This window comes from Saimiri boliviensis, chromosome 11, assembly GCF_048565385.1.
Source record: "Saimiri boliviensis isolate mSaiBol1 chromosome 11, mSaiBol1.pri, whole genome shotgun sequence".
Lineage (NCBI taxonomy): Eukaryota > Metazoa > Chordata > Mammalia > Primates > Cebidae > Saimiri > Saimiri boliviensis.
Window position 1 is genome coordinate 44,157,534 of NC_133459.1, and position 12,573 is coordinate 44,170,106.

General features: G+C 42.2%; 1 protein-coding gene across 3 annotated transcripts in view; it reads right to left on the reverse strand.

Annotated features, from left to right (window-relative positions):
- Positions 1-12,573, reverse strand: part of TESK2 (testis associated actin remodelling kinase 2) — a 165,022-nt gene that overhangs the window by 47,394 nt on the left and 105,055 nt on the right. For all 3 annotated transcript variants that reach the window (XM_074380715.1, XM_010347426.3, XM_010347430.3), the window contains exon 4: positions 2,270-2,318. In XM_074380715.1, the coding sequence (XP_074236816.1) occupies positions 2,270-2,318 (49 nt within the window). The remainder of the gene's footprint in view (positions 1-2,269; positions 2,319-12,573) is intronic.

Genomic DNA, 12,573 nt, shown 5'->3' on the forward strand with positions numbered 1-12,573 from the left:
GTGAGCTGTACTTTTCATATGTACATTTTTTCTCATATGTTATACTTCAGTAAAAGGTCTAATTTTTTTAAAAAACTTATTTTTACCGCTGCTTTACCAGGAAAAAGTCTAATTTAATGACACTAAGAGCAGTATAGGACTAAGTACAAAATGAAAAATATTAACAACTCAGAGTTCAGAAGAGGAACTAGTCATTGTTAATACAAGTTCAAAGAGTTAACATGTATTAAATAATTTCTATATGCCAGGCATTTTACTAAATATTTTATATATATATATATATATATATTTTTTTTTTTTTTTTTTAAAGATGGGGTTTCACCATGATGGCCAGGCTGGTCTTGAACTCCTGACCTCAGGTGATCCACCCACTGCAGCCCCCAGAGTGCTAGGATTACAGGCGTGAGCCACTGCGCCTGGCCATATTTTATATTTCATCTTCACAACATCCTTGTGAGGTCAACATGATATCAACAGCATTTGCCACAATTAATACTACCTCCTTGAACTCCTTCCTTTCCATTCCAGGCCAATGTGCTCTCCTGGTTTTCTTCCTACCTCACTAACTGCTCCTTCTCAGTCTGCCCGTCTCCCCAGACTTTCTTTCATCTATCTATCTATCTATCTATCTATCTATCTATCTATCTATCTATTTGGAGACAGGGTCTCACTCTGTTGCCCAGGCTAGAGTGCAGTGACATAATCATGGCTCTCTGTAGCCTCAAACTCCTGGGCTCGAGTGATCCTCTTGCCTTAGCCTCCTCAGTAACTAGGACTATAGGTGCATGCCATCACACCCAGATTATTTTTATTTTTATTTTTTGTAGAGACAGTCTCGCTATGTTGCCCAGGCTGGTCTCAAAATCCTAGTCTCAGGCAACCCTCTCACTTCAGCCTCCCAAAGTACTGGAATTACAGGTGTGAGCTATAGCACCCTGCCTTCCCTAGACAGTTAAAATTTAAATACTCTAGGGCTCAGCTCTTGGTCATCTTCTCTATCTATACTCCCTGGGACAGGCATTATTATTATTATTTTGAGACAGAGTCTTGCTCTGTCACCCAAGCTGGAGTGCAGTGGCACAATCTCAGCTCACTGCAACAATCTCCGCCTCCAAGGTTCAAGCAATTCTCCTGCCTCAGCCTCCTGAGTAGCTGGGATTACAGGCATGCACCACCATGCCCGGCTAATTTTTGAATTTTTAGTAGAGACAGGTATTATTAATTATTATTATTATTCCCATTATACAAACTTTGAGATGCAGAGAGATTCAGACCTATGCAATCAAGACTTCAGAGGCCATACTCAACCTCTTCACCATTCTGCCTTCTTTGGCTTTCCATTTAAGAGGCAGGGCATAGCTGCACACATTCCACATTCTAGTGCCTTCAGTAACTGAGAAAAGAGACAGAGAGAGGCACACGGGACCCTCTTCCATAAGATATGAAGGACTAATAGTAGACACCAAGCCAGTAGAAAACCAACATTCTTGCAAATTCTGTTAAACAATCTTCCTTCCTAAGTTTCTTCACTTTGTACTTTGGTAATTGCTTCTCAAGGAAGAATGTGAAAAGAAACTAGAACATACAGACTCCAATCTTAGATGCTCATGAAATAATCTGGGGAGCTTTTAAAAATATAGATATAATAGGCCCTATATGAACATATTAAACATAGAAGATTCCAGTAATCTGTGTTTCCAAGGAGCACCCAAGCAAGGTCTGAAGCTGACAAGTTGGCACCTGAATTTGCTCTCAAGAGAGTTTCTCTGATCCTCAAAGGATGAATAATGACTATCACATATTTATCTATCTAGCAGAGGCTGGAAATGAAATGAGAATGAAGATGTAAACTGATTCCAACAAATAATAAGACCAATGAGGAAAACCACAGCAAGGACTGTGGAATTCTGGTTCAGGACACCAAACATTACCATGTGGTCTGGTAATTTGTTGCCACAGAGAGTTTGTAGTCAAGTGTTGCTATCCCTTGGTTTCGGAGGGAATCATATCTGGGCAGCAAGAGCCAATTTAATATTTTAATAATATATATGCTCCGAGTATTCACCAAGTATTATGAGGCAATACAAGAATATTAAGAAATCCTGTCATTGTTCCAAGGCAACAGAAGAAAGCATTATTAACATTGCCATTTTCGCATAAACATAAATGCACATGCATTTTGTTTACATATGCAAGCAACACTTACTATGAAATTATAAATGCTGAAACTAAAGCAAATAAGTTACTTCAACACTTACTGACATCTTACCTCTGTAAGTGCATGCAGTTGTCCTTGATGAACACACACACCCATGAACCTAAAGAACAAAACGGAATTATTTTACAAGTGAAAAGGACACAAACTTAAATGTCAAGACCATCCTGGTCAACACGGCAAACCCCCTTCTCTACTAAAAATACAAAATTAGCCAGGCATGGTGGCACATGCCTGTAGTCCCAGCTACTCAGGAAGCTGAGGCAGGGGAACCTCTTGAATCTGGGAGGCAAAGGTTGCAGTCAGCCAAGATCATACCACTCCAGCCTGGGTGAGAGAGAGAGACTGCATCTCAAAAAGAAAAAAAGAAACCACCTGTGAAGTTCCCTGGGATCTTGTACAATCCTGTAGACTCTTAACCTTTTTTTTTTTTTTTTTTTGAGATGGAGTTTCGCTCTTGTTACCCAGGCTGGAGTGCAATGGCGCGATCTCGGCTCACCGCAACCTCCGCCTCCTGGGTTCAGGCAATTCTCCTGCCTCAGCCTCCCGAGTAGCTGGGATTACAGGCACAGGCCACCACGCCCAGCTAATTTTTTGTATTTTTAGTAGAGACGGGGTTTCATCATGTTGACCAGGACGGTCTCGATCTCTTGACCTCGTGATCCAACTGCCTCGGCGTCCCAAAGTGCTAGGATTACAGGCGTGAGCCACCGAGCCCGGCCACTCTCTTAATCTTTTTTTTTAAAAAATTTTATCTCGGGTCAGGTGCGGTGGTTCACGCCTGTAATCCCAGCACTTTGGGAGGCCGAGGCAGTTGGATCACGAGGTCATGAGATCGAGACCATCCTGGTCAACATGGTGAAACCCCGTCTCTACTAAAAATACAAAAAAAAATTAGCTGGGCATGGTGGCGCGTGCCTGTAATCCCAGCTACTCAGGAGGCTGAGGCAGGAGAATTGCCTGAACCCAGGAGGCAGAGGTTGCGGTGAGCCGAGGTCGCGCCATTGCACTCCAGCCTGGGTAACAAGAGCGAAACTCCGTCTCAAAAAAAAAAAAAAAAAAAAAATAGATGTCAGGCTGATAAATTTCTAAATTTACCATGAAATATCTGGTTGTAGCAAGATCTAGCGGTAAAAAGCAATGGTGGAAGAGGGACAGTAGGAAGTCTTGAAAATATCATGGTATAATGAAAAAAGCCCCAGCTGGGAGTAAGTAAACTTGGTGCTGGTTTCACCTCTGCCATTACCTGACTACATGCTCACACACACACACACACAAAAGTCACCAACTTTTTAGTTTACACACTTCAGTGATACTTGATGTTTTTCTCAACCAACAGGTTATATTTATATACATAAGTGATTTTTAAATAAAAACCATAAATGAATGATTATGACTGATGATGATCATAAAGTAGGAGAAGATAAATGCCTTAAAGACATTAACAGTACACAAGTCCCAAGTAAGTTCTAGTTTGGAAGAGCAAAGGAACGGGAAGAGACTGACTACAAGCAGACTGCAAGGCAGAGCAGTGACTGTGTTAGAACAGACCCTAAAATTTCCGTGAATACAGAGTCTATGTCCTCTTCTTCCCTGTGTTCACAGAACCTAACGGTACCTAGTAAACAGAGAGTAAGCAAATTCAGTAAATGATTGCTGAGTGAGAAGAAACAAAGTAGGAAGGATGCCTGGTTGGCTGTAATATCACAGCAGAGTTTGTAAGACATGCTGCTTCCATATTTCAACGAATGTGGAAATATGAGAGTTTCTCCAAGGGTTGGTTTCTGGACTGCTAGTTTTCTGTAAATTCATCCAGAGACTTGACAGGAATTTGAGAACGGAAAGAATCTAAGAAAAGATCCAGGTAGTACTAAGAGCTGGGCACAGACTCCAAAGACTAGTTGAAACTTAACCCTGGCTTGGAAAGAAGTGGGAAGTGAAATAATAGAGTAGTTAAAAGGACTCTGAAATTAGAGAGTTGGGTTCAAGTCCCACCTTCACTCTTTTATTAGCAAGCAATAGTTGCCCTCTTTGTTTTTTTTTTTTTTTTGGTGTTGTTTTTAGCCCTTTTGCTTTTTCTCTCAAGATGGAGTCTTGCTTTGTTGCCAGGCTGGAGTGCAATGGTGGGATCCTGGCTCACTGCAACCTCCGCCTCCCAGGTTTAAGCAATTCTCCTGCCTCAGCCTCCTGAGTAGCTGGGACTACAGGTGCACACCACCACACCTGGCTAATTTTTTGTAATTTTTGTAGAGACTGGGTTTCACCATGTTGGCCAGGCTGGTCTCAAACTCCTGACCTCGTGATCTACCCACCTTGGCCTCCCAAAGTGCTGGGATTACAGGTGTGAGCCATCACGTCTGGCTGCCCTCTTTGTAAAATGGGGATAATGGTGTCCACAACATAAGGTTTTAGAAAGATTGAATGAATAATAAATGTAAAGTGCATAGCATGGTGACTAGCATGTAATAAGAGTTAAAAAAAAATGGTAAGCAATTATCACTATTATAACTTAGAAGTGGACCAGGTAAGAATCAAACTTGGTCACAGATGCCTGGATAAAAGCTGGTTTCCCCATATATCCACTTTTCTCTCCATTCCCCAACCCTTTTTCCTACTCCCCTCCCTGCTTTATAAAAGTAGGGCATTTGACTTCATTCATCTGTTAGTTTCTTCACTATGAAACTCACCACCTAATATGGAAAGGAGAAGTTGGGAGGAAGTGGGGTAGGTCTAACAAACAATGGACGTAAGCACCATAGAGTACGAAGGACTGAATCTCCAATGCTGAAACTATTTCTGGCCAAACAGGGCACAGTATCTATAAGATGTACGGATAGAACATCTGAGAGGTTTAGTCAACATCAGAAACTTTAGTTGAGTAGATGAGTAGAAGTGAACAAGTTGCCCTGAAGTAGGAAAAATCTGGGCTAGATGAATGAAAAGACAATAGATCTAGGAGAGCTGTATTTGTATAGGTGTCTCTACAATAATAGGTCACTTTGGCCAAGCGCAGTGGCTCATGCCTTTAATCCTAACACTTTGGGAGGATGAGGTGGACAAACCATCTGAGGTCAGGAGTTCCAGACCAGCCTGGCCAATATAGTGAAACCCTGTCTCTAGTAAAAATATAGAAGTTAGCCAGGTGTGGTGGCGGGCGCCTATGGTCCCAGCTACTTGAGAGGCTGAGGCAGGAAAATCACTTGACCCGGGAGGAAGAGGTTGCAGTGAGCCAAGATCATGCCACTGCACTCTAGCCTGGGCAACAGAAGCAAAACTCTGTCTCAAAAAATTAAAAATAAATAACAAATAAAAATAAAATAAGATAGGTCATTTTTCTCTAAATGTTCATACAACTCCCCAATCACTGGAATTATGAGAGTGTGCCATTAAAATTATTTATTGAATGGCTGCTATTTTGAAAGTATTAAGGACAGAGAGTGAATAAAAACTTTCATTCTAGGATCATTATGTCGGAGGGAAATTATAATAAAAAGATAAATTATGTAGAATGTGGTTAAATTAGATACATGAACTGCTGTTTCTAGTTAGCCTCTTTTAGAAAGACTGCTTCTCTGAGATTAAATGATATCCCTGCCTAGGAATAATTCTATTCCCATTATCCCACTATAACAAAAAGAGTTAAAGTAAAATAAGATAAGCTACATTTTCTCCTTGAATAATGCTTTCCAAACTATGATGGATACTAGCAGGAGTTGGCTAACTATGACCAACCGCCCGTTTTTATAAATTAAATTTTACTAGAACATAGCTATAGTATTGTCTTTGATGTTACAAAGAGTTGAATAGTTGCGACAGGGACTGTATGACTTGTAAATGACTAAAATATTTACTATCTAGCACTTTATAGAAAAAGTCTGCTAACTACTATGGTTTGAATGTTTGCTCCCTCCAAAACTCACAGTGAAACTTAATTCCCAATGTGGCAGCAGTGAGAAGTATGACTTTTAAGAGATGATTGGGTCATGAAGGCTCTGCTTAATCTATTCATAGATTAATGGATTATTGCAGGAATGAGTCTGGTAGATATATAAGAGGAGGAAGAGACTGGGCACAGTGGCTCATGCATATAATCCCAATACTTCAAGTGGCCAAGGCAGGAGGATTGCTTGAATCTGAGAGTTCAAGACTAGCCTGGGCATTATAGGGAGACCTGAAACCAGCCAAAGTGGACAGACCTCTTGAGCCCAGGAGATGGAGACCAGCCTGGAAATATAGTGAAATATGATCTTTACAAAAAATACAAAATAATAAGTTTTCTTTTTTTTCTTTTTTTTAAAGATGGGGTTTCACCATGATGGCCAGGCTGGTCTTGAACTCCTGAAGTGTTTAAGACCTCGGCCTCCCAAAGTGCTGGGATTACAGGCATGAGCCACCGTGCCGGGCCAATAATTGTATTTTTATACAAAAAAATTAAAAAATTAGCCAGGCATGGTAGTATGCCTGTGGTCCTAGCTACTCAGTAGGCTGAGGCAGGAGTATCACTTGAGCCCAGGAGGCAGAAGTTGCAGCAAGGCAAGATCATGCCATTGCACTCCAGCCTGGGCAACAGAGCAAGACTCTGTTTAAAAAATAAAAATAAAAATCTTCCCTTGCCCCCTCCCTAAAATATAAATCTAATTCACTCTTTTTATTTGTTACCAAACTTTAAGAATAGGTTACATTTTCTATGTTTCTACATTTCTTACTTTGTTGCCCAAACTGGAGTGCAGTGGTGTGATCACCGCTCATTGCAACCTTGAACTCCTGGGCTCAAGCAATCCTCCCACCTTAGCCTCCTGAGCAGCTAGGACTAGAGATGTGCACCACCACACCCAGATATCATTTGTATTATTATTATTATTATTATTATTATTATTAGAGACAGAGTCTCGGTCTGTCACCCAGGCTGGAGTGCAGTAGTGTGATCTCGGCTCACTGCAACCTCCGCCTCCCAGGCTGAAGTGATTCTCCTGCCTCAGCCTCATGAGTAGCTGGGATTACAGGCTCGTGCCACTATGCTCGGCTAATTTTTTTGTAGTTTTAGTAGAGACAGGGTTTCACCATGTTGGTGAGGCTGGTCTTGAACTCTTGACCTCGTGATCCACCCAGCTCAGCCTCCCAAAGTGCTGGGATTATAGGCATGAGCCACCATGCCCAGCCCTTACTGTTATTTGTGTAGCAATAGGGTCTCATTATGTCACCTAGGCTGGTCTGGAACTCCTGGCCTCAAGCAATCCTCCTACCTTAGCCTCCTAAAGTGCTGAACTTACAACAGACATGAGCCACTGCACCCAGCCTCTATCTACATTTCTTTAACTTCCACTCCTTCCTAATTTCATTTTAATCTGCCTTATTCCCACATCACTCCTTTGCGAGTTTTTTTAGTTGTTTTTTTGGTGGCAGTGGCTGTTTTTTTTTTAGACAGGGTCTTGCTTTATTGTCCAGGTTGGAGTACAACAGTGTGATCGTAGCTCATGCAACCTCAACCTTGCTGGCTCACATGATCCTCCCACCTCAGCCTCCTGAGTAGCTGGGACTATAGGCACACATTGCCACACCTAGCTAATTTTTTAAATAGAGATGGAGTCTTGCTGTTGTCCAGGCTGGTCTTGAACTCCTTGGTTCAAACAAACCTTCTGCACTGGTCCCACATCACTCTTGTAACTTTTCTTACTATGGAAGATTCAGAGCTTTATTTATCTCTGCATTTCTACTACCTAGTATAGTGTCTGGCACACAGTAAGCTAGTTCTCAGTAAAGATTTATTGAATGGCATGAATGATTTTTATGACTTGGAAACTTGGTTGACGTTCCTTCCTTGAATGGAAATACTATATTTACTGAAAATCATCCTTCCAAGATCATCCTTCCAAGATGAAGTTATTTCATCTTCTCTATAAAGGATCTCCCGGATGCCCTTAGCATTAATCCCTTCTCTCTCTCCTTTTGTCTCTCCTTACCACCCACAGTATAACTAGCACTTTTCACCCTACTTTGAATGACTGCTAATTAGTATTAAGTGAAGTGGTCTAGATGTAGAGTTAGACTGCTTTGATTTGAATCCTGGCTTTATCACTTACTGATGACCTCTCTGCATTTCAGTTTCTTCACATGCAAAATGGAAATATTAATATTACCTAACCCATATGGTTATTTTGAAGATGCAATGAGGTAACTTGGGCTCCTGGAACATAATAAGCACTAAAAAATATTAACTATTCTTGCAATTCTTCTTTTAACATGTCTGACTCCTTCCCCATACTGGAATATAAGGTTTTTATTTATTTAAAAAAATTTTTTTTTTTTTTTTGAGACAGTCTTGCTCTGTCACCCAGGCTGGACTGCAGTGGTGCAATCTCACCTCACTGTAACCCAGGTTCCAGCGATTCTCCTGCCTCAGCCTCCCAAGTACCTGGGATTACAGGCGCCCACCACCACACTCAGTTCATTTTTGTGTTTTTAGTAGAGACAGGGTTTCACCATGTTGGCCAGGCTTGTCTTGAACTCCTGACCTCAGGTGATCTGCCAGCCTCAGCCTCCCAAAGTGCTAGGATTACAAGTGTGAGCCACCATGCTGAGCCAAGGCTTTTAAGAGTATAGATCTTGTCTCATTTGTTTCTATATACAATGTCTGACACAAAATGTTTTGTACACAGTTGCAAAACACATTTATTGAATGCAGAAGCAATAAATACCAAATTAACTTCACAATGTCAACTCATTTTACAAGAAAGAACATTAGAAGCAGGTACAAGGTGGCAAAGCCAAGAGTTATTTGATTTTCTTTAATCAAATATTTATAAATTAGGCAAGAGGGTTCTACTAGAAAAACAATGGCTACATTCTAAAATCATGGGTTTTCTAAAAGCTGTAAAGATCTGGTTTGGATGTGACACACCCTTGCTTTGCTTCCTCCCAGACCCACTATCATTTTGGCCATGCCATCTACAGAGATATCACAGATAGGACATCCAGGCAGGCACTGGCTTCATGTAACAGTTTTCTGTCTGCTTTCTTCCCACCCTCTATTCACATAACCATATCACAGTTGTGTCACACAACTCTACTTGTATGTGCGACTTTATTGCTTGACCTCTCCCACTTTATTCCTAACATAGAAATCCACCACCACCACCACATCCAAAATGGTGTCATGAGCTGGCAAGCTGAAACATGCATTAGCTTTATATTGGAAAAAGAGTGGCCCGGTGCGGTGGCTCACACCTGTTCCCTCAGCCTTTGGGAGGCCAAGGCGGGTGGATCACAAGGTCAGGAGTTCAAGACCAGCCTAGCCAGTATCGTGAAATCCCATCTCTACAAAAATTCAAAAATTAGCCAGGTGTGGTGGCGGGCACAAAACTCTGTCTCACGAAGCTTACAGTGAGCCGATATTGCACCACTGCACTCCAGCCTGCGCAACAGAGCAAGACTCCATCTCAAAACAAAAAAAGAGCTTGAACAGAGTTAATTACTTTAAATGTTATAAACAGAATATACTATAAAGGGGAAATATTACTCATTTTTGACAGGGAAGTGACATGTGCCTAGAAAAGCGAAAAGCATGTAATATCAACAGTAAGTTTTCACTGGTTTTTATTCCTAACTATACCAAAATCTAAATAAAGCCTGAAATCATTTTTGGTATAAGACAAGACCTTAACAATTATATTCTGAATGATTTTTTTTTTTTTTTTTTTTGAGACGGAGTTTTGCTGTTGTTACCCAGGCTGGAGTGCAATGGCGCGATCTCGGCTCACTGCAACCTCCGCCTCCTGTGTTCAGGCAATTCTCCTGCCTCAGCCTCCCGAGTAGCTGGGATTACAGGCACGCCCCACCATGCCCAGCTAATTTTTTTTATTTTTAGTAGAGACGGGGTTTCACCATGTTGACCAGGATCGTCTCGATCTCTTGACCTCATGATTCACCCGCCTTGGCCTCCCAAAGTGCGGGGATTACAGGCGTGAGCCACCATGCCCGGCATTCTGAATGACTTTTATTCCCCTATCCCCACACCCCACCCCAAATCAAACCAGCTAAAATTACTTAACTCAAGAAGGGAGGTGCTTTCTTAATGCACGTGCTTTGAGAGTAAGTGATTATTCAAGTTTTATTTTTAGTTTCATATGACATACAGATTCATGTTGAGAAGGAGGGTTGCTTTTTTCTTTTTTGAGGTGGAGTCTCGCTCTGTCACCCAGGCTGGAGTGCAATGGCACAATCTTAGCTCACCACAACCTCCACCTACCAGGTTCAAGAGATTCTCCTGCCTCAGCCTCCTGAGTAGCTGTGATTACAGGTGCACAGCAACCACGCCCCGCTAATTTTGTATTTGTAGTAAAGATGGGGGTTTCACCATGTTGGTTAGGCTGGTCTCAAACTCCTGACCTCATGATCCACCTGCCTTGGCCCCCCAAAGTGCTGGGATTACAGATGTGAGCCACCGCACCCGGCCATTTTTATTTATTTATTTATTTATTTATTTATTTATTTATTTATTTGAGACGGAGTTTCGCTCTTGTTACCCAGGCTGGAGTGCAATGGTGCGATCTCAGCTCACCGTAACCTCCGCCTCCCGGGTTCAAGCAATTCTCCTGCCTCAGCCTCCTGAGTAGCTGGGATTACAGGCACATGCCAACATGCCCAGCTAATTTTTTGTATTTTTATTAGAGACGGGGTTTCACCATGTTGACCAGGATGGTCTCGATCTCTTGACCTCGTGATCCACCCGCCTCGGCCTCCCAAAGTGCTGGGATTACAGGCTTGAGCCACCGCGCCCGGCCTATTTATTTTTTTAAGACAAGGTCTTGCTCTGTCGCCCAGGCTGGAGTGCAGTGGCACAGTGCAATAGTGTGATCATAAGCTCACTGCAGCCTCAACCTCCTGGGCGCAACTGAGTCTCCTGTCTTAGCCTCAGGAGTAAGTGGGACTACAGGCACACACCACCACAGCTGGCTTTTTTTTTTGGGGGGGGTGGAGAAAGGGTCTCACTTTGTTGCCTAGGCTGGTCTCAAACTCCTGGCCTCAAGTGATCCTCCTGCCTTGGCCTCCCAAAGTGAGCCAACATGCTAGGCTGTGGACTGCTTTTGTACTTTAGACCACTGTGAAAACAAATCCATGAGGGATCTTGTCAAAATGCAGGCTCACATTCTGTAGGTCAGGGGTGGGGCCTAAAAATCTGAATTTCTAAACTCCCAGGTGATACTGATGTCACTTGGTCTATGGACTGACTATATGTACTGAGTAGCAAGGCCTTGTCTAAACAAAGGCCTTGTTCTAAAGATAGTAAGACCAACAGGAAACTCTTCTTTTTTTTTTTTTTTGAGACCAAGTCTTGCTCTGTTGCCCAGGCTATAGTGCAATGGCATGATCTCAGCTCACTGCATCCTCTGCCTCCTGGGTTCAAGCGATTCTCCTGCCTCAGCCTCCCGAGTAGCTGGGATTACAGGCACCTGTCACCATAGCTGGCTAATTTTTGTATTTTTAGTAGAAACAGGGTTTCACCATGTTGGCCAGGCTGGTCTTGAACTCCTGCCCTCAAGTGATCCGCCCATTTCGGCCTCCCAAAGTGCTGGGATTACAGGCATGAGCCACCGCACCCAGCCCCAACAGGAAACTAATTCTTAACTCTGATACTACTGGTAAACTAGACTTTGTCCACAGACCAGAGTCTTTTCTATAGCATGATTTTCCATTCCCCCAAAAGTGTCATTATTAAGTTTTTCCACACCTTTGTCTTTTCTCAGGCTCTTCCCACTACCTAAAATGTCTGTCTCTTCATTTCCACACACCTCACTTAATGATGGGAATACATTCTGAGAAATGCAATCTTAGGTGATTTTGTGGTTGTGTAACCATAGAGTGTACTTATACAAACCTACATAGTATAGCCTACAGTACTCTCGGCTATATGGTATAGTCTATTAATCCTAGGCTACAAGCCTATACAGCGTATTACTGTACTGAATACTGTAGGCAACTGCAACACAATGGTAAATACTTGTGTATCTTAACATATCTAAACATAGAAAAGGTACAGTAAAAATATGGTATAATCTCATGGAACTACCATCATGTATGTGCTTTGTTATTGACCAAAACATCTTATGTAGTGCATGACTGTAGTTAGATTCTACTTATCCTCAAAGACCAGTTCAAATACTTCCTTCCCATGTTCTTGAACTACCAAGGCACCCATTTACACTCCTTTTCTTTTTTGAGACAAGGTCTCACTCTGTCACCCAGGAGTAAGACCTTATCTCAAGAAGTGCAGTGGTGCACTCCTTGGAGTGCAGTGGTGCAATCACAGTTCACTGTAACCTTGAACTCCTGGACTCCAACAATCCTTCTGCCTCACACTC